The 22467-nt window shown below is 44.2% G+C and overlaps 1 protein-coding gene across 1 annotated transcript in view; it reads right to left on the bottom strand.

Annotated features, from left to right (window-relative positions):
• The window catches only part of ITIH5 (inter-alpha-trypsin inhibitor heavy chain 5), a 121663-nt gene that overhangs the window by 95052 nt on the left and 4144 nt on the right, over nucleotides 1–22467 (bottom strand). Inside the window, exons 2-4 of the mRNA XM_069765306.1 lie at nucleotides 17766–17810; nucleotides 12851–13014; nucleotides 450–548 (exon numbers count right to left, since the gene is read on the bottom strand). Coding sequence (XP_069621407.1) covers nucleotides 450–548; nucleotides 12851–13014; nucleotides 17766–17810 — 308 coding nt within the window. The remainder of the gene's footprint in view (nucleotides 1–449; nucleotides 549–12850; nucleotides 13015–17765; nucleotides 17811–22467) is intronic.

Genomic DNA, 22467 nt, shown 5'->3' with positions numbered 1-22467 from the left:
CATAACAGTGTACAGAAAAGTGAGTTTGTTTCATTTTTTTTTTCCTTTTTCTTTCCACTCCTGGTTTAGGATCTAAAAACTGGCAAAAACTTCTCCAAAAACTGTATGTATTAAATAAAGTAGTGACTGACTAAAGTTAAAATGCCGACAAGTCTGAGTATTTTAAAATGGAGCTCCATAGAGTTATATTACTTTTATAGATTGCATTGATATAAGGGCAGATATAGGGGACTGTACATATTCATAGGTAAAACTCAGATACTTGTGTTCTAAGCATTGTACATTGGGTGTTCTGCTCCGGATATTGGAGAAGCTGTAAACCCTATGACTGTACACAGCAGCTAAAAAAATGCTAAATATACTTACCGTATATAAGGCAGATATTTTGTTGGTAAATATATAAAGTATACAGTAGGCTAATGGGTATAACATAGTTAATTCCTGCTTACCCTCCATCACCAATAATCTTATCATACTCCTGTATATTATTTTCTCCCGTCTTTTTTCTCCATGTGACTTCACTGTGATAAGTCCTGCCTCCAATAATCCTGCAATGGACATAAATATTAGTAACACACAGGACACGTCGCGTACAAAAGAATAAACTGAGAAAAAGATGATGTTTATAGTGATTACAAATTATAACATCTAAAACATGTAACATTGCAATACATCTACATACCAGTTAAGAATATATGTTCCTAATAATTCTTGTATTATTATCACTGGGCATATATTGTATACAGGTGTATTTGTAATGGGGTGCAGGTCGGTAGCCAAGAGCAAGGCACTCGTCTGTGGCGCCCACACGTTACATGAAAGTAGAGGCTGGGTGTGTAGACTTGTGCTGTGAGGGCATTACGCCTGTACTGGCCACATGAAACCATTGTTGGGGGTTTAACAGGACCAGATATTTCACCATTTAATGAGGGAGACCACCATTAAAAAATTACCTCTGTACTGAACTGCAACTTGGCAAGGGTTAAATACAAGGGATAGCAGGTACAAATTCTTACGAGCATTTCCTTTACAATTTGAAACATTTCTCACACAGTTTCCTTGCTTAGTAGTAGACTCCAGGGATCTATATGTCCACTGTTTCTCCCTACTTCACCACAACCCAGTCTTAACACTAGAGTCCTGATCAACAAGTGTCCTTTACTTGTTCTGAGGTTCCACTTCCTCCTTCCACCATTGGCACCCTGCCACTCTCGCTTCAGACCCCTAACTAGTCGTACATACTCAGTCCTGTTTAGGTCCGTTACCTTGCAGCATTATAAACTTGGTGTCTAGTGGTTAGGCGTCATCTCTAGGGATGAGCGAGTATATTCGCAAGTATTCGGTACTCGGTGAGTAATGCGGTACTCGGAACATAGCGAGTATTTCACTATTCGCCTCACAATATTCAAATCTCCTGCCCAGTCAATGGGTGCGAATCTGCTGTCTGCTGGCTATGCTGTCTGCATAGCCTTTTCTGGCTATTAATTATAGGGGACCCCAAGTCATTTTTTGGGGGATCCTCCTATTTTAATCGCTTCATGACCCAGCCTATTTCGACCTTAATGACCTGGCCATTTTTTGCAATCCTGACCAGTGTCCCTTTATGAGGTAATAACTCAGGAACACTTCAAAGGATCCTAGCAGTTCTGAGATTGTTTTTTCGTGACATATTGGGCTTCATGTTAGTGGTAAATTTAGGTTGATAATTTTTGCGTTTATTTGTGAGAAAAAAAATGGAAATTTGGCAAAAATGTTGAAAATTTCACAATTTTCAAATTTTGAATTTTTATTCTGTTAAACCAGAGAGATATGTGACACAAAAGATTAATAAATAACATTACCCACATGTCTACTTTACATCAGCACAATTTTGGAAACAAAATTGTTTTTTGCTAGGAAGTTATAAGGGTTAAAATTTGACCAGCGATTTCTCATTTTTACAACAAAATTTTCAAAACCATTTTTTTAGGGACCACCTCACATTTGAAGTCAGTTAGAGGGGTTATATATATGGCTGAAAATACCCAAAAGTGACACCATTCTAAAAACTGCACCCCTCAAGGTGCTCAAAACCACATTCAAGAAGTTTATTAACCCTTCAGGTGCTTCACAGCAGCAGAAGCAACATAGAAGGAAAAAATGAACATTTAACTTTTTAGTCACAAAAATGATCTTTTAGCAACAATTTTTTTATTTTTCCAAGGGTAAAAGAAGAAACTGGACCCCAAAAGTTATTGTACAATTTGTCCTGAGTACGACGATACCCCATATGTGGGGGTGAACCACTGTTTAGGCGCACGACATGGCTCGGAAGGGAAGGAGCGCAATTTGACTTTTTCAATGAAAAATTGGCTCCAATATTTAGCGGACACCATGTCGCGTTTGGAGAGCCCCTGTGTGCCTAAACATTGGAGCTCCCCCACAAGTACCCCCCAAGGAAACTAGTTTGGAAAGTAGACCCCCCAAGGAACTTATCTAGATGCATAGTGAGCACTTTGAACCCCCAGGTGCTTCACAAATTGATCTGTAAAAATGAAAAAGTACTTTTTTTTCACAAAAAATATCTTTTAGCCTCAATTTTTTCATTTTCACAAGGGCAACAGGACAAAATGGATCCTAAAATTTGTTGGGCAATTTCTCCTGAGTACACCGATACCTCACATGTGGGGGTAAACCACTGTTTGGGCACACGGCTGTTAGGTGTCAGGTTCCCACCTCTGCACAGGGGGAATCTAAAACCATCTCTGCTACGGTCTCCCATTCTTCTCCAGCTGCAGTGGAGTCTGCTCAGCGGAGACATCGTTCCCAGCGTCTTGCTCAGTCTCACTCTGTGCGTAGGATTACTGCTGCTTTGCCTGCTTCTGCCATTGAAGCCAGTGCTGGGCAGCGGCGAGCAGATGCTTTTGGGATCTAAGTCCTGCTTTTTCCCTTCTGAGCATGCCCAGGGTAAGATCTCCCATTGGAGATCGAGGGTCACATGCTCAGATGCTGCAGCAGTTCCCATTGGTCCTTTATTGGAAGGTCCTGAACGTGCTTCAGCTATATAAGCTGCGCATGACCGCACGGCCATGCGCTAGTGTACATTTGTAAACGTGTGTGTGTTGTGAGTGAAAGTCGTTCATTAAAATCCCCTCCCTATTGGATGACTGTTCGCGGAAGGTGGGTGATTGCTATCTAGCGCCCGACTTAGCTACCAGCACGTTACACACCATACAGCGTCTAATTGCTGTGACCGCCAGTGCGGCGCCGTGCGCTTTCACAGCGCTTTCCTGACCCAAGCCTGAGTGGTTAGTTGTGTCCGCCAGTACGGCACCGCATGCACTCTCGTGCATCTGTTATTATTACTTTGGTTACGCTGACACCCCCTTAGCGGTGTCGAGCGCAAGTAGTCTAATCGGACTCGGATCCCAAGTCTTGGGACTGAGCTTTGTGACTCCTTGCTTGCGCTCTTGTGTGCGGTACCACGGCCCTGTGACTTAACAGGGTTCGCTTCCTTCACACAGGGTGAAGTTAACCCGTGTGTGTATTCACATTGTACCGCCATATAGTCCGTCATTACTTGGCAGCAGGTTCCATCTCTGCACGGTGGACCCCGGGCTGTGAATGCACCTTAATCCATCTTATTGAACAGGTATGAGAAAGAAATGCGGCACTCACTGTTGTGAATTCTGTGGCTGAGTTCACTTCTGTGGTCACAAGTGGTATTGCAGTCTCTGGGCTTCCTCCCTCAGGTGTTTTGGTGAGCTCGTTGGCTGCCTTGCTATTTAGCTCCACCTGAGTCTGTCTTCCTTGCTCCTTGTCAATGTTCCAGTGTTGGATCTGAGCTACTGCATCTTTCCTTGGGCCTGCTGCTCTGCTAGATAAGTGCTTCTAGTTTGTTTTCTGTTTTTTCTGTCCAGCTTGCTATTAACTTTTGCTGGAAGCTCTGAGAAGCAAAGGGGTGCAACGCCGTGCTGTTAGTTCGGCACGGTGGGTCTTTTTGCCCCTTTGCGTGGTTTTCGTTTTAGGGTTTTTTGTAGACTGCATAGTTCTCTTTGCTATCCTCGCTCTGTCTAGAATATCGGGCCTCACTTTGCTGAATCTATTTCATTCCTACGTTTGTCTTTTCATCTTGCTAACAGTCATTATATGTGGGGGCTGCCTATTCCTTTGGGGTATTTCTCTGAGGTAAGTCAGGCTTGTATTTCTATCTTCAGGCTAGTCAGCTCCTCAGGCAGTGCCGAGTTGCATAGGTAGTGGATAGGCGCAATCCACTGCTGCTTACAGTTGTGTGAGGATAGATCAGGTACTGCAGTCTACAGAGATTCCACGTCTCAGAGCTCGTCCTATTGTTTTGGGTTATTGCCAGATCTCTGTATGTGCGCTGATTACTGCACGCTGTGTTGCCTGATTGCCAGCCATAACAGTACAAGGAGCCACCAATGATTTCCAATAGAGGGAAAAAAGAAATCCTGACATCATTTTTTTTTCTTAGCTCTGTCTTCAGTCTTTTTTTTCCCCTAGACATTAGAGTGCTTCAGGACACAGCTGTGGACATGGATATTCAGGCTCTGTGCTCCTCAATGGATAATCTCGTTGTAAATGTACAAAAGATTCAAGATACTATTGATCAGAAATCGATGCTAGAACCAAGAATTCCGATTCCTGATTTGTTTTTTGGTGACAGAACTAAGTTCCTGAGCTTCAGAAATAATTGTAAGCTATTTTTGGCCTTGAAACCTCATTCTTCTGGTAATCCTATTCAACAGGTTTTGATTATTATTTCTTTTTTGCGCGGCGACCCACAGGACTGGGCGTTTTCTCTTGCACCAGGAGATTCTGCATTGAGTAATGTTGATGCATTTTTCCAGGCGCTGGGATTGCTTTACGATGAGCCTAATTCAGTGGATCAAGCTGAGAAAAATCTGCTGGCTTTATGCCAGGGTCAGGATGATGTAGAAGTATATTGTCAGAAATTTAGAAAATGGTCAGTACTCACTCTGTGGAATGAATCTGCACTAGCGGCTTTGTTCAGAAAGGGTCTCTCTGAAGCTCTTAAGGATGTAATGGTGGGATTTCCTATGCCTGCTGGTTTGAATGAGTCTATGTCCTTGGCCATTCAGATCGGTCGTCGCTTGCGCGAGCGTAAATCTGTGCACCATCTGGCGGTATTGTCTGAGAGTAAGCCTGAGCCTATGCAGTGCGACAGGACTATGACTAAAGTAGAACGGCACGAACACAGACGTCTGAACAGACTGTGTTTCTATTGTGGTGATTCTACTCATGCTATTTCTAATTGTCCTAAACGCACTAGGCGGTTCGATAGCTCTGCCGTTATTGGTACTGTACAGTCCAAATTCCTTTTGTCCATTACCTTAATGTGCTCTTTGTCATCATATTCTGTCATGGCGTTTGTGGATTCAGGCGCTGCCCTGAATCTGATGGATTTGGATTATGCTAAACGTTGTGGATTTTTCTTGGAGCCTTTGCGGTGTCCTATTCCGTTGAGAGGAATTGATGCTACACCTTTGGCCAAGAATAAGCCTCAGTACTGGGCCCAGCTGACCATGTGTATGGCTCCTGCACATCAGGAAGTTATTCGCTTTTTGGTACTGCATAATTTGCATGATGTGGTCGTGTTGGGGTTGCCATGGCTACAAACCCATAATCCAGTATTGGATTGGAACTCTATGTCGGTAACCAGCTGGGGTTGTCAGGGAGTACATGGTGATGTTCCATTTTTGTCTATTTCGTCATCCATTCCTTCTGACATCCCAGAGTTCTTGTCGGACTTTCAGGATGTATTTGAAGAGTCCAAGTCTGATGCCCTACCTCCGCATAGGAATTGTGATTGTGCTATCGATTTGATTCCTGGTAGTAAATTCCCTAAGGGTCGTTTATTTAATTTGTCCGTACCTGAACACACCGCTATGCGCAGTTATGTGAAGGAGTCCCTGGAGAAGGGACATATTCGCCCATCGTCGTCACCATTGGGAGCAGGGTTCTTTTTTGTAGCCAAGAAGGATGGTTCGCTAAGACCGTGTATTGATTACCGCCTTCTTAATAAGATCACTGTTAAGTTTCAGTATCCCTTGCCATTGATTTCTGACTTGTTTGCTCGGATTAAGGGGGCTAGTTGGTTTACTAAGATTGATCTTCGTGGTGCGTATAATCTGGTGAGAATCAGGCAGGGAGATGAATGGAAAACGGCATTTAATACGCCCGAGGGTCATTTTGAGTATCTGGTGATGCCGTTCGGACTTGCCAATGCTCCATCTGTTTTTCAGTCTTTTATGCATGACATTTTCCGTGAGTATCTGGATAAATTCTTGATTGTTTACTTGGATGACATTTTGATCTTCTCAGATGATTGGGAGTCTCATGTGAAGCAAGTCAGAATGGTTTTCCAGGTACTGCGTGCTAATTCCTTGTTCGTGAAGGGATCAAAGTGTCTCTTCGGTGTGCAGAAAGTTTCATTTTTGGGGTTCATCTTTTCCCCTTCTACTATCGAGATGGATCCGGTTAAGGTTCAGGCCATCCAGGATTGGACTCAGCCGACATCTCTAAAAAGTTTGCAGAAATTCCTGGGCTTTGCTAATTTTTATCGTCGCTTCATCTGTAATTTTTCTAGCATTGCCAGACCATTGACCGATTTGACCAAGAAGGGTGCTGATTTGGTTAGTTGGTCTTCTGCTGCCGTGGAAGCTTTTCAGGAGTTGAAGCGTCGTTTTTGCTGTGCCCCTGTGTTGTGTCAACCTGATGTTTCTCTTCCGTTCCAGGTCGAGGTTGATGCTTCTGAGATTGGTGCAGGGGCGGTTTTGTCACAGAGAGGTTCTGGTTGCTCAGTGTTCAAACCATGTGCTTTCTTTTCCAGGAAATTTTCTGCTGCTGAGCGTAATTATGATGTGGGCAACCGAGAGTTGCTGGCCATGAAGTGGGCATTCGAGGAGTGGCGTCATTGGCTTGAGGGTGCTAAGCATCGCGTGGTGGTTTTGACTGATCATAAGAACCTTACTTATCTTGAGTCTGCCAAGCGCTTGAATCCTAGACAGGCCCGTTGGTCGTTATTTTTTGCTCGTTTTGATTTTGTGATTTCATACCTTCCGGGCTCTAAAAATGTGAAGGCGGATGCTCTGTCTAGGAGTTTTGTGCCCGACTCTCCGGGGTTATCTGAGCCGGCGAGTATCCTCAAGGAAGGAGTCATTGTGTCTGCCATCTCCCCTGATTTGCGGAGAGTGTTGCAGAAATTTCAGGCTAATAAACCTGATCGTTGTCCGGCCGAGAAACTGTTCGTCCCTGATAGGTGGACTAGTAAAGTTATCTCTGAACTTCATTGTTCGGTGCTGGCCGGTCATCCAGGAATCTTTGGTACCAGGGAGTTGGTTGCTAGATCCTTCTGGTGGCCATCTCTGTCACGGGATGTGCGTGCTTTTGTGCAGTCCTGTGGAATTTGTGCTAGGGCTAAGCCCTGCTGTTCACGTGCCAGTGGGTTGCTTTTGCCCTTGCCGGTCCCGAAGAGGCCTTGGACACATATTTCGATGGATTTCATTTCTGACCTTCCCGTTTCTCAAAAAATGTCTGTCATTTGGGTGGTCTGTGATCGCTTTTCTAAAATGGTCCATCTGGTGCCCTTGGTTAAATTGCCTTCCTCCTCTGATTTGGTGCCTTTGTTCTTCCAGCATGTGGTTCGTTTACATGGCATTCCTGAGAATATTATTTCTGACAGAGGTTCCCAGTTTGTCTCGAGGTTCTGGCGAGCCTTTTGTGGTAGGATGGGCATTGACCTATCTTTTTCCTCGGCCTTCCATCCTCAGACTAATGGCCAGACCGAACGAACCAATCAGACCTTGGAAACATATCTGAGATGTTTTGTTTCCGCTGACCAGGATGATTGGGTGTCATTTTTGCCGTTGGCTGAGTTCGCCCTTAATAATCGGGCCAGCTCGGCTACCTTGGTCTCTCCATTTTTCTGCAATTCTGGGTTCCATCCTCGTTTCTCTTCAGGACAGGTTGAGTCTTCGGACTGTCCTGGTGTGGATTATGTGGTGGACAGGTTGCAGCAGATCTGGACTCAGGTAGTGGACAATTTGACCTTGTCCCAGGAGAAGGCTCAGCTTTTCGCTAATCGCAGACGCCGTGTGGGACCCCGACTTCGTGTTGGGGATCTGGTTTGGTTATCTTCTCGTCATATACCTATGAAGGTTTCCTCTCCTAAATTTAAACCTCGTTTTATTGGTCCGTATAGGATTTCTGAGATTCTCAATCCGGTGTCTTTTCGTCTGACCCTCCCAGACTCCTTTTCCATACATAATGTATTCCATAGGTCGTTGTTGAGGAGATACGTGGCACCTATGGTTCCATCTGTGGAGCCTCCTGCCCCTGTTTTGGTGGAGGGGGAATTGGAGTATATTGTGGAGAAGATTTTGGATTCTCGTGTCTCTAGACGGAAACTCCAGTATCTGGTCAAATGGAAGGGTTATGCTCAGGAAGATAATTCCTGGGTTTTTGCCTCTGATGTCCATGCCCCAGATCTTGTTCGTGCCTTTCATGTGGCTCATCCTGGTCGGCCTGGGGGTTCTGGTGAGGGTTCGGTGACCCCTCCTCAAGGGGGGGGTACTGTTGTGAATTCTGTGGCTGAGTTCACTTCTGTGGTCACAAGTGGTATTGCAGTCTCTGGGCTTCCTCCCTCAGGTGTTTTGGTGAGCTCGTTGGCTGCCTTGCTATTTAGCTCCACCTGAGTCTGTCTTCCTTGCTCCTTGTCAATGTTCCAGTGTTGGATCTGAGCTACTGCATCTTTCCTTGGGCCTGCTGCTCTGCTAGATAAGTGCTTCTAGTTTGTTTTCTGTTTTTTCTGTCCAGCTTGCTATTAACTTTTGCTGGAAGCTCTGAGAAGCAAAGGGGTGCACCGCCGTGCTGTTAGTTCGGCACGGTGGGTCTTTTTGCCCCTTTGCGTGGTTTTCGTTTTAGGGTTTTTTGTAGACTGCATAGTTCTCTTTGCTATCCTCGCTCTGTCTAGAATATCGGGCCTCACTTTGCTGAATCTATTTCATTCCTACGTTTGTCTTTTCATCTTGCTAACAGTCATTATATGTGGGGGCTGCCTATTCCTTTGGGGTATTTCTCTGAGGTAAGTCAGGCTTGTATTTCTATCTTCAGGCTAGTCAGCTCCTCAGGCAGTGCCGAGTTGCATAGGTAGTGGATAGGCGCAATCCACTGCTGCTTACAGTTGTGTGAGGATAGATCAGGTACTGCAGTCTACAGAGATTCCACGTCTCAGAGCTCGTCCTATTGTTTTGGGTTATTGCCAGATCTCTGTATGTGCGCTGATTACTGCACGCTGTGTTGCCTGATTGCCAGCCATAACAACTCACCATCTGTCTTTAGCTAAAAATGTCCTTTATTTAGCACTTAAGCCTTCACAAACATGATGCGGCATCGGCGCGAAACGGCCGTCGTCCTCCCCTGTCACTCCCCCGCTCCCTCGTATACTCCTGCCGATGCCGCATCATGTTTGTGAAGGCTTAAGTGCTTAATAAAGGACATTTTTAGCTGAAGACAGATGGTGAGTGCCGCATTTCTTTCTCATACCTGTTCACTTTGATTCCTGGATTCTGTATGCAGAGCACCACCTGGATCTCATCAGAGGCCAGTAGCGTCCACTCCATGTAAGATCACATGTAAAATCGCTTTGATACACAGCTTTTCAGTGCCGGTCACATTTTCTCTCTATCGATTGTGGACTAATCCATCTTATTATTTGGTGTGTTCCGCTAGCCCTAACAACGGCAAGGCTCGGAAGGGAAGGAGCGCCATTTGACTTTTGAATGAAAAATTAGCTCCGATCGTTAGCGGACACCATGTCGCGTTTGGAGAGCCCCTGTGTGCTTAAATATTGGAGCTCCCCAACAAGTGACTCCATTTTGGAAACTAGACCTCCCAAGGAACTAACCTAAGTGTGTGGTGAGCACTTTAAACACCCAAGTGCTTCACAGAAGTTTATAACGCAGAGCCCTGAAAATAAAAAATAATTTTTCTTTCCTCAAAAATTATTTTTAAGCAAGCAATTTTTTATTTTCACAAGGGTAACAGGAGAAATTGGACCCCAAAAGTTGTTGTCCAGTTTGTCCTGAGTGCACTGATACCCCATATGTGGGGGGAAACCACTGTTTAGACATACATCAGGGCTCGGAAAGGAAGTGACGTTTTGGAATGCAGACTTTGATGGAATGGTCTGCGGGCATCATGTTACGTTTGCAGAGCCCCTGATGTGCCTAAACGGTAGAAACCCCCCACAAGTGACCCCATTTTGGAAACTAGACCCCCCAAGGAACTTATCTAGATGTGTGTTGTGCACTTTGAATCCCCAAGTGCTTTACAGAAGTTTATAACGCAGAGCCGTGGAAATAAAAAATCATTTTTCTTTCCTCAAAAATTATTTTTTAGCAAGTGATTTTTTATTTTTACAAGGGTAACAGGAGAAATTGGACCTATTCTATGTCTATATATGTATTTTATCTATTCTATTCTAACCTGTCAGTGTGATTTTACTGTAGCCGCATATGAACTGCTGGCTTTTCAAAGGACACCGGTGCGTAAAAATCAGACAGCACTCGCATGGTGAGAGTGCTGTGCGATTTTTTTCTTGCACCCATTGACTTGCATTGGACTCGCTATTCATTACGAATACCCGAGTATTCAGATCTACTCGTTACGAGTATAGTGTGTCCGCATATTTCACTACTCGCTCATTCCTAGTCATCTCCTAAGACCCATCTCCAGAGACTCACTATGTCTCTCTGTCACTAATGTTCAGGATCTTGCTATCCCTTCTCTTTAGTCTCCTCTCATTTAGGGTCACCCCAGAATGCGGCACTTTACACTGGCCCCTCCCACTGTGGGCTAGTCCCAACTATTATATCCAACTGTTCCTAGTTAAACTACACAAGTTTTAATGCTCTACACCATTCACGTTATGCAACACAGTTCATATTACTTATCATTAACACTTATTACATTTTACACATTTCACATTACATCACATAACACATTTTACAACATTGAAATTTCTATCTTCAAGGCATAAACGTGGGCAGCATGTCCATATCTCTACATATATAGTATTGTAAAATGCTTCCCATAAGATGGAGAGCAATGTCTCTGTTTTAATAATCAGTGATTTTCTCGTAGAGACAAATAAATATCAAAGCTTGTCCTATCTTTTGTAATGTTAATCATGGACATCATACTGCTGCCATCCATGTGCTGTCCATGATTCTTTGGACCTTGTATTGCTATGAAATACTGATAAAAAAAATGGACTGCAAAAAAATGCAGATATGTGAAGAGCCCCATAGACTATTATGGATACGTGTTCTACTCATGAGAATCATAGATAGAAGGGGACGCCTGAATGAAACCTTAAATGCTTAAAGCCAAAATCCACATTCATGTTTATTTGCAGACAGGTATGTGTGGCACCCCAGGAGTTCAGGTACCACAGTGGTATTGCCTTCCTCTCGGGGAGGGTAATGCCATGCCTGGAGAGAGGAGGAATCCCTTTGGCAGGTAACCTTACATACCACACATTCTGACTCCAGGCCAGATGGGGGAGCTCTACACCCGACTTGAGGGGAGCTGCTCTTGCTGGTTGGGAGGAGGAGTCAGTTGCTAGGCAGTTGCTAGGCAGACAAGCAGAGAGTTGACGGTAGCAGACAGTGAAGGAGCACAGAGGTACTTAGGAGCTAGAGAAAGACTGCTACTGGGCCTCTCTAAGCTGAGCACAGAAACCGGGTACCGAGAGCCCGAGGCTGAGGGGGACTGCCCACGGCAGAAGCGGAGGGCAGGAAACTAAAAGGGACTTGCCCACTTAATACCTGAGGTACAGTAGCAATCAGAGTCCAGAATCACCGTGAACAAAGACCCAAAAGAGACGGCTCAAGTTGCCTACCGTGCAGGTACTGTCTCTGGACAGGGAAGAAAGAGGGCCTTGTTAGAGAGCTACAGGCAGCAGGGACCACAGACCAGCGCATAGTGGAAGGCTCCCAAACTGACCTGTCAAGAGGATTTCCACCTATCTTCAGGCTGCCTGGACTCCAGCTACACCTGTTACTGGTACCCTGGACCGAGGCTGAATACAATCTCAGTAAATCATGTAAAGACTGCAACCCTGTGTCCTCCAATTATTTGTGGCATTCACCATCCCTGTCACATACACTGGGAGCCTTGGTGACACCGCTTCACCTGTTGGAAGCGACACCATCTTTACTGCAGCACCATCGCCCCCAGAGGACCCCTTTATGCAGTGTTGGTCATCTCTGACCGAAAAACCACAGGTGGCGTCACGAACTTTCCTTATTTCCACAACCCCTTTTAAGACCGTCCCTTTAATATGGGCACCCAGGGCCACGGACCGGGTTGCCGCCGTTGTGAAACGTCCCTTTAAGTAACGGACCTGGTACTGAGTATCCCACGCCCCTGACGGGTGACTCATTTGTTCACAAAGAAATTATGGAGGCATGTCCGTTTTTTATGCAAGTCATGGATCAAAATCATACAAGTCTAAAGATGTATTTAAATCATGGAAAAGTCATGGAGGCCATCCGTGTGTGATGATCAATGTGATGTCATTTTAACACTGTTATGGGTAGGAGAAGCTTTGCTGATTTTCTTGTTTTTGGAGGAGGGCATATGAGAAAATCACTGATGGTAAAAAATGACACTGACCAAATACTGATGTTAATCTTATACAGCATACTGAAGAAAATCAGCCGGTACGAGAAGAAAAATTACGTGTGAAATAGGTCTTAGTTCTCTGAAAATGTTACCCATGTAATTCAACTCTTTGTCTTAGTACAATGGAACGTATTCTTACATGGTGAAGTTGGAGACAAAGGCTGCGGCTGGGATCTGCATCTGGAATACAACTTCTTTTGCCTCTATGGCCCTATTCACCATGGTGCAGGACACCGCAGTGAAGGCATAGCGGGATATGATTGTGGATTTCACAGTGAAGTCAGTAATCAAGGGTCTGATTTCCTGTAAATAAATAATCTTATTTAATAGACACATTAATAACATACATAATGGGCTGCAGACTACTCATTGACCCTGTATTATTGTATTGTCTTGTGTAACATTCTGCTCATTCTAGAACGTTTTCATTTTGTCTTCGATCTTCTAAAAAGGAAGCTACATTAATTGCTGAAATAAAAAAGACCTGTCACCACTACTGACATGTCTGTTTTAGCAATTGCTAGGCATGGGCAGAGGGCTTCGCAGGACTCCAGTCTATCGGCCGCGTCAGTAGTTTCTGGCTGCTGGATGGGAAACTCGCGAATCCCTCACCTTCCTAGATAACATTGCACCAGTACGGATAGTCAAAATCCGAACAGGGGATCCGGTAAGAGATTTGAGAGTCTCCTGTCTTCAAAACACATTTCTAAGAAGCATACTAGCATAAACAAATATACTATTCTACTTAATAAAAAAAAACATATTTTTACCATTGAAGTCAAAGATGAAATATATGGAAATAAATTTATCATCCAATTTGCTTTTCATTAATCCGGATCTATTATAATTATATGTGTAATTGCTATTGTTACCTTGGCACTATATACAGCTCCATATGTAAAAAAAATTAAACAAAGGGCTTTGGGGGACCTTTTTTCTACTAAAATGCATGTTTTGGGGGCTAAAAACATTTTGATAATTGAGTTTTATTAAAAATGTTCCCGATTTGTTTTAAATAAACTCTGTATTTCACTGTCTATTGCTGGCTGCAAAATGAGTTATCTGAGGACAGGAGAGTTTGGAACTCTTTTATCTTTCTCTTTATGAGCTCCTACCACAGACAATCAAAGCTAATTGTGCAGTAAAACAAGGATATTGCAAAGCTAAATGAAGCAACATTTTTAATGAAACCCAGGTGCAAAAATGATTTTCAGCCCAAAATATGTGTGTAAGGAGGAAGACCGGGCTGTTGGTACCTGTGCAATACTGGGTCCGGAACTGCCGAGGCTGCGTCCAGTTTTGCAGAGGTGGAAGGAAATGGGAGCTGGACAGGACCCATGACCTAGAGAAAAGGGGCGTGATAAGCAGGGCGATGAGAGAGAGTGTAGTGCGGGAAAAGCCAGAGAGTTCCCGCTAGAGGAAGGAGAAGGCAAGGGCCGACTGCGCTCTGCGAAGTGAGGTGAAGAGTGGAGCAGAGACCCGAGAGGGGTTCAATGAGGGCTCCCGAGCAGCAGTGAGCGCGCAGAGAGTCAGGCGCCGAGCGAAGCAGCGCGGCACGGGTGCACTGAGGAACGAGCACCAGGAGCAGTATCGTAGGGTGTACAGGTCCTTCTCAAAAAATTAGCATATAGTGTTAAATTTCATAATTTACCATAATGTAATGATTACAATTAAACTTTCATATATTATAGATTCATTATCCACCAACTGAAATTTGTCAGGTCTTTTATTGTTTTAATACTGATGATTTTGGCATACAACTCCTGATAACCCAAAAAACCTGTCTCAATAAATTAGCATATCAAGAAAAGGTTCTCTAAACGACCTATTACCCTAATCTTCTGAATCAACTAATTAACTCTAAACACATGCAAAAGATACCTGAGGCTTTTATAAACTCCCTGCCTGGTTCATTACTCAAAACCCCCATCATGGGTAAGACTAGCGACCTGACAGATGTCAAGAAGGCCATCATTGACACCCTCAAGCAAGAGGGTAAGACCCAGAAAGAAATTTCTCAACAAATAGGCTGTTCCCAGAGTGCTGTATCAAGGCACCTCAATGGTAAGTCTGTTGGAAGGAAACAATGTGGCAGAAAACACTGTACAACGAGAAGAGGAGACCGGACCCTGAGGAAGATTGTGGAGAAGGACCGATTCCAGACCTTGGGGAACCTGAGGAAGCAGTGGACTGAGTCTGGTGTGGAAACATCCAGAGCCACCGTGCACAGGCGTGTGCAGGAAATGGGCTACAGGTGCCGCATTCCCCAGGTAAAGCCACTTTTGAACCATAAACAGCGGCAGAGGCGCCTGACCTGGGCTACAGAGAAGCAGCACTGGACTGTTGCTAAGTGGTCCCAAGTACTTTTTTCTGATGAAAGCAAATTTTGCATGTCATTCGGAAATCAAGGTGCCAGAGTCTGGAGGAAGACTGGGGAGAAGGAAATGCCAAAATGCCTGAAGTCCAGTGTCAAGTACCCACAGTCAGTGATGGTGTGGGGTGCCATGTCAGCTGCTGGTGTTGGTCCACTGTGTTTCATCAAGGGCAGGGTCAATGCAGCTAGCTATCAGGAGATTTTGGAGCACTTCATGCTTCCATCGGCTGAAAGCTTTATGGAGATGAAGATTTCATTTTTCAGCACGACCTGGCACCTGCTCACAGTGCCAAAACCACTGGTAAATGGTTTACTGACCATGGTATTACTGTGCTCAATTGGCCTGCCAACTCTCCTGACTTGAAACCCATAGAGAATCTGTGGGATATTGTGAAGAGAAAGTTGAGAGACGCAAGACCCAACACTCTGGATGAGCTTAAGGCCGCTATTGAAGCATCCTGGGCCTCCATAACATCTCAGCAGTGTCACAGGCTGATTGCCTCCATGCCACGCCGCATTGAAGCAGTCATTTCTGCAAAAGGATTCCCGACCAAGTATTGAGTGCATAACTGAACATTATTATTTGATGTTTTTTTGTTTGTTATTAAAAAACACTTTTATTTGATTGGATGGGTGAAATATGCTAATTTATTGAGACAGGTTTTTTGGGTTATCAGTAGTGTTGAGCGATACCGTCCGATACTTGAAAGTATCGGTATCGGATAGTATCGGCCGATACCCGAAAAATATCGGATATCGCCGATACCGATATCCGATACCAATACAAGTCAATGGGACATCAAGTATCGGAAGGTATTCTCATGGTTCCCAGGGTCTGAAGGAGAGGAAACTCTCCTTCAGGCCCTGGGATCCATAGGGATGTGTAAAATAAAGAATTAAAATAAAAAATATTTATATATTTACCTCTCCGGCGGCCCCTGAACTCAGCGCGGGTAACCGGCAGGCTTCTTTGTTCAAAATCAGCGCTTTTAGGACCTGAGAATCACGTCCCGGCTTCTGATTGGTCGCGGGCCGCCCATGTGACCGCCACGCGACCAATCACAAGCCGCGACGTCACCGCAAGCTATTAGCGCGCTCATTTTTGAAAAATGAGCGCGTTAATGACTTTCAAAGACGTAGCGGCTTGTGATTGGTCGCGGCCACGCGACCAATCACAAGCCGCGACGTCACCGCAAGCTATTAACGCGCTCATTTTTAAAAATGAGCGCGTTAATGGCTTTCAAAGACGTAGCGGCTTGTGATTGGTCGCGTGGCCGCGACCAATCACAAGCCGGACGTCACCGCAAGCTATTAACGCGCTCATTTTTAAAAATGAGCGCGTTAATGGCTTTCAAAGACGTAGCGGCTTGTGATTGGTCGCGGCCGCGACCAATCACAAGCCGCTACGTCTTTGAAAGTCATTAACGCGCTCATTTTTAAAAATGAGCGCGTTAATAGCTTGCGGTGACGTCGCGGCTTGTGATTGGTCGCGGCCACGCGACCAATCACAAGCCGCTACGTCTTTGAAAGCCATTAACGCGCTCATTTTTAAAAATGAGCGCGTTAATAGCTTGCGGTGACGTCGCGGCTTGTGATTGGTCGCGTGGCCGCGACCAATCACAAGCCGCTACGTCTTTGAAAGTCATTAACGCGCTCATTTTTCAAAAATGAGCGCGCTAATAGCTTGCGGTGACGTCGCGGCTTGTGATTGGTCGCGTGGCGGTCACATGGGCGGCCGGCGACCAATCAGAAGCCGGGACGTGATTCTCAGGTCCTAAAAGCGCTGATTTTGAACAACGAAGCCTGCCGGTTACCCGCGCTGAGTCCAGGGGCCGCCGGAGAGGTAAATATATCAATATTTTTTATTTTAATTCTTTATTTTACACATCTCTATGTATCCGATACCGATACCCGATACCACAAAAGTATCGGATCTCGGTATCGGAATTCCGATACCGCAAGTATCGGCCGATACCCGATACTTGCGGTATCGGAATGCTCAACACTAGTTATCAGGAGTTGTATGCCAAAATCATCAGTATTAAAACAATAAAAGACCTGACAAATTTCAGTTGGTGGATAATGAATTTATAATATATGAAAGTTTAATTGTAATCATTACATTATGGTAAATAATGAAATTTAACACTATATGCTAATTTTTTCAGAAGCACCTGTATATCCAGCTATAGGCGGGTGTGCAGCAGAGCACATGCCAAGCAGAGATTTGTGCAGAGCTTTACACTTTGGCTCTGCAGATTAATGGACTAGGCGCTCAATGGGCAAAACCGGTGACCAATCATTGCCACCAGAAGCGGGACCGTATGCTGGGCAGGGAAGCCTGAAGATGCAGTGTCGGCCCCCGCTGGCATTCCATAACTCATCGGACCACACACTACTAAAGGACAGCTGAGTCACGATAAGTTGAATTTGATAGCAAAACTGTTGTGTTGTATCGCAATAATACTATTTTCATCTGCTTCCCCTCTCCCTGTTACCTCCCTGTCATCCCTCTGTTATCTCCCTGCCAGGAGTTTATTACTGTAAATTAAACCACACTCTTGTTAACCCTTGCTCTGCATCCCTGCTTACTGCATCCTTGTACCTGCTTACACATGTATTTAATTTAAAAAAAGTCCTCAAGCAGGGACAAGATGGATGGAAGTTTCTTGATACTTACCCTCCTTGATGCATATGGAACTTGCCTTGGAAAGCGCGATCCGACCTGTAATTAATAAACATTAAGTTTATAAAAAATATAGACTAATAGTAAGGAAAATGTGACATTAATTTAGAGTGTAATCAAACATTATTGTATCCTTTAGCAGAGGAAAGTAACGTTAGTAAAGTTTAATGAAATTTCCCATAATCGAGTGTATTCCTGAAATGAGAACTGTTGATATTAAATTTAGATTAATCTCACATAACAAACTATTGGAGAAAAAATTCTTGATAACAAAACAAACAAGCGACATGGCATAGTGCTTATCTAAATACACTAGTAATTTAGAATGTAAAATTGCACACATTCATCAAGTGCACCCCTTTCTCAGACCAGGCCAGCTGGAATATAAAATTCTTTATTGAACCCACACTGGAATCTGAACATTTTCTAGTGTAATCAGTTTATAAACCACACTCCCGGTCTTAAGGTACCGTCACACTGAACGATATCGTTATCGATATCGTTGCTTTTTGTGACGTAGCAACGATATCGTTAACGAAATCGTTATGTGTGACAGCGACCAACGATCAGGCCCCTGCTGGGAGATCGTTGGTCGATGGGGAAAGTCCAGAACTTTATTTTGTCGCTGGATCTCCCGCTGACATCGCTGAATTGGCGTGTGTGACGCCGATCCAGCGATGTCTTCACTGGTAACCAGGGTAAATATCGGGTTACTAAGTGCAGGGCCGCGCTTAGTAACCCGATGTTTACCCTGGTTACCGTTGTAAATGTAAAAAAACAAACACTACATACTTACATTCCCAGTGTCTGGTCATGTCCCTCGCCTTCAGCTTCCCGCACTGGCTGGTGAGCACCGGCCGGCAGTAAAGCACGCTGTGCAGCGGTGACGTCACCGCTGTACTTTACGGTCGGCGCTCAGTCAGTGCGGGAAGCTGAAGGCGAGGGACATGACCAGACACTGGGAATGTAAGTATGTAGTGTTTTTTTTTTACATTTGCAACGGTAACCAGGGTAAACATCGGGTTACTAAGCGCGGCCCTGCGCTTAGTAACCCGATGTTTACCCTGGTTACCCGGGGACTTCGGCATCATTGGTCGCTGGAGAGCTGTCTTTGTGACAGCTCTCCAGTGACCAAACAGCAACGCTGCAGCGATCGACATCGTTGTCGGTATCGCTGCAGCGTCTCTTAGTGTGACGGTACCTTTAGTTTGCATGAGGACAGTACGTGACCACGGCAGACAGTCAGTGACACCAGAAGACGTTACTGCTCAGAGGTAGGAGGCATGGTGGATGTTTTTTCAAACTAAAATATAGGTAAGCCCTTTAGTATCAGATCTATGTAAAATGTTGTCTATGAATCTTCCTTTATCATCTCATGGGGTAGGGCATTCCAAAGGGCCTTTAAAATGGGATGATCACTTGAACAATTTTTCATAACTAGCTAAGTGACCACACTGAAAGAGTGGTAATAAATGGTTGCACATCCAATTGGCAGAGTGTTTCAAGTCGGGTACAACAAAGGCTCTGTTCTGGCCCCAGTGTTGTTCAACATTTTTATAAATGATCTAGATAAGGGAAATTAAGGTAAACTAATCAAATTTTCAGATGATACAAAGCTAGGAGTGATCCTTAACACTAGAGAATACAGAGAAAGGTTTCAGAAGGATCAAGGTAAGCTTCAGCAATGGGCAGCGACTAATAGAATGGTATTTAACAGGGAGAAATGCAAGATTCTACATATGGGCAAGAAAAGCAAAAATTACATGTACACTGTGTGCAGAATTATTAGGCAAGTTGTAGTTTAGAGGATTATTTTTATCATTGATCATCAACTATGTTCTCAATCAACCCAAAAGACTCACAAATATCAAAGCTTAATATTTTTGGAAGGTGGAGTGTTTTTTTTTTTTAGATTTGGCTATCTTAGGCTGGTTTCACACTTGCGTTTCAAAACGCAGCGTCTTTTTAAAAAACGCATGTGGTGAAAAAACGCATGTAAACGCGTGTAAACGCTGCGTTTTTTAGACGCATGCGTTTTTCCATGTCGTGAAAAAAACGCGGCGTTTTGATGCATTTACATGCGTTTTTTCCTGCATTTGCATTTTTGTAAACGCATGCTGAGAAATGTGTGACAGCTGCCAATCATCAAAATAAAGTAAAAAACCCACTATAAACAGAAATAGCCAGGGTTAGGGTTAGGGGTAGGGATCCTAACCCTAACCCTAACCCTAAAGGGATCCTAACCCTAACCCTACCCATAACCCTAACCCTACCCCTAACCCTAAAGGGATCCTAACCCTAACCCTAACCCTAAAGGGATCCTAACCCTAACCCTACCCCTAACCCTAACCCTACCCCTAACCCTAACCCTAAAGGGATCCTAACCCTAACCCAACCTCTAACCCTAACCCTAAAGGGATCCTAACCCTGACCCCTAGGGTTAGGGTTAGGGGTAGGGTTAGGGTTAGGATCCCTTTAGGGTTAGGGTTAGGATCCCTTTATCACCTTTATGGTGGGGGGTGGCATATCAGCGTGTTTTCTGTTTTTTTTCTATAAAAACGCATGCGTTTTTAACGCAAACAAATGCATGTGCTTAAAAATGCATGTGTTTACATAGACAGCAATAGGTTTTTTTGCCGCAAAAAAAGCATGCGTTTTTTTGCGGCAAAAAAACGCCGCTAGAAAATACTACATGTTGCATTTCTGCAACACAACGCATGCATAGAAAAGACGCATGCGGCAGCAAAACGCATGCAAAAAAACGCATGCGTTTTTAATGTTAAGTATAGGAAAAAAACGCATGCTTTTTTTGCGGAAAAACGCAGTGGCAAAAAACACTTGGTCAGGCCGCTTCTGGAATACTGTGTCCAGTTCTGGGCACCATATTTTAAAAAAGACATTGAAAAACTGGAGCAAGTTCAGAGGAGAGTTACCAGGATGGTGAGCGAAATGCAAAGTATGTCCTATGAAGAACGGTTAAGGATCTGGGAATTTTTAGCCTGCAAAAAAGAAGGCTAAGAGGAGACTTAATAGCTGTCTACAAATATCTGAAGGGATGTCACAGTGTAGAGAGATCATCCTTATTCTCACTTTTTGACAGTGAGTGTGATCAATGAGTGGAACAGGCTGCCATGAGAGGTTTTGAGTTCTTCAAACAGAGACTGGACAGACATCTGTCTGAGATGGTTTGGTGAATCCTGCATTGAGAAGGGGGTTGGACACTATGACCCTAGAGGTCCCTTTCAACTCTAACTTTCTATGATTCTTATGATTGGCTATTTCTGACTAATTATTGCACCATGTCATCAAAAGAGGGGGGATAATGTACAATTGCACAAATGATCATTTGTAACATTGAAAGATCCCTTTCCGGTCTCGATGTTTGACCCCAAAATGTCCCCTATCAAGTGCTGCCTATTTTCTTGAGTGCCCCTTATCAGCTGCTTTTCAAAAATGTTGCACTAGAGCAGAGCTTTGATAAGTGACACCATCTTAAATGTAGTGTTTATAGCAGACCACTGGATCTGATGATATAAGTACTTTTGCTCCATCTAAGATGTTATATGCTCAAATTACGAAATCAAAATACATGTGCTAATATGACTTTTGAAAAGGGATTGGTTAAAAGAGGGCAAACCCTTTACAGGGGTTGTAATTAACTATTTTTTACAATGGGCCTAAAAACTAACAACAACCGCTCCTGCCATCAATTCATCAGCTCCACATCAACAAAGGAGCTCTTCTTCCTGGCTGCTTTGTCAATAGGTTGTGACTGCGGATATAATGTTGATTGACATCTGGCTCCCTGCAGTTAGGCAGCAGGGAACCAGCTTTTAATCAGCATGACATCGGCAGTCACACCCTATCAATAGTGCAGAGCCGAAGAGAAGGCAAAGTCTGTCAACGAGACATCAGCAAAAGCCGGTGAATCATCAGCAGGAGCGGTCAGTGACTGCTATGTGCCAGCAGAGATCCTGTAAGGCTACTTTCACATTAGCGTCGGGCTCGGTACCGACGCATGCTGTGGAAGCGCCGCACAACGGGGGGGGGCAGTGGATGCATTTTTTCCATGCATCTGCTGCCCCATTGTGAGTTGCGGGGAGGAGGGGGCAGACACAGCGCACAAAAAAACGTTACATTGAACGTTTTTTTGTGCCGGCGGTCCGCCACAACACGGCACAAACGTCGAACGACGGTTGCGACGTGTGGCAATATGTCACAATGCGTCGGTAATGTTAGTCTTTGGGGAAAAAACACATCCTGCAGACAACTTTGCAGGATGTGTTTTTTCTCCTAAACAACGCATTGTGACCAGCCAAAACGACGCTAGTGTGAAAGTAGCCTTCGTTCTTAGCATGTAGTAAAAAAAAAATAGTCCTGGATAATGCCTTTTACTACTAAACAGTCCATAGCTAGGAAATCTAGTAAATGTAGAAACCTAGTAATTCTGCAAATACAGTATTTGCAATGGTACTGTACTTATATGAAATAACTATATAAATTCTGGAGAGGCGCCACCACTATTAGTATTTATATTTATATTACGTTTGACAAGCTACTTCCATCTTTACTGGTCAAGTAAAATAATAAAGCATTGGAAACCCAAGTCCTCAGCATGTAACAATTACACAGTACAGTACAATTGGCGTTGGAACAAAAAATTTCATGCATGTGAAGTTTTTCCTATGTTCATGAA

Source organism: Ranitomeya imitator, chromosome 4 (genome assembly GCF_032444005.1).
Source record: "Ranitomeya imitator isolate aRanImi1 chromosome 4, aRanImi1.pri, whole genome shotgun sequence".
NCBI lineage: Eukaryota > Metazoa > Chordata > Amphibia > Anura > Dendrobatidae > Ranitomeya > Ranitomeya imitator.
Note: the sequence above shows the minus strand (reverse complement) of the source record. Positions and strands in the feature narration are given on the sequence as shown.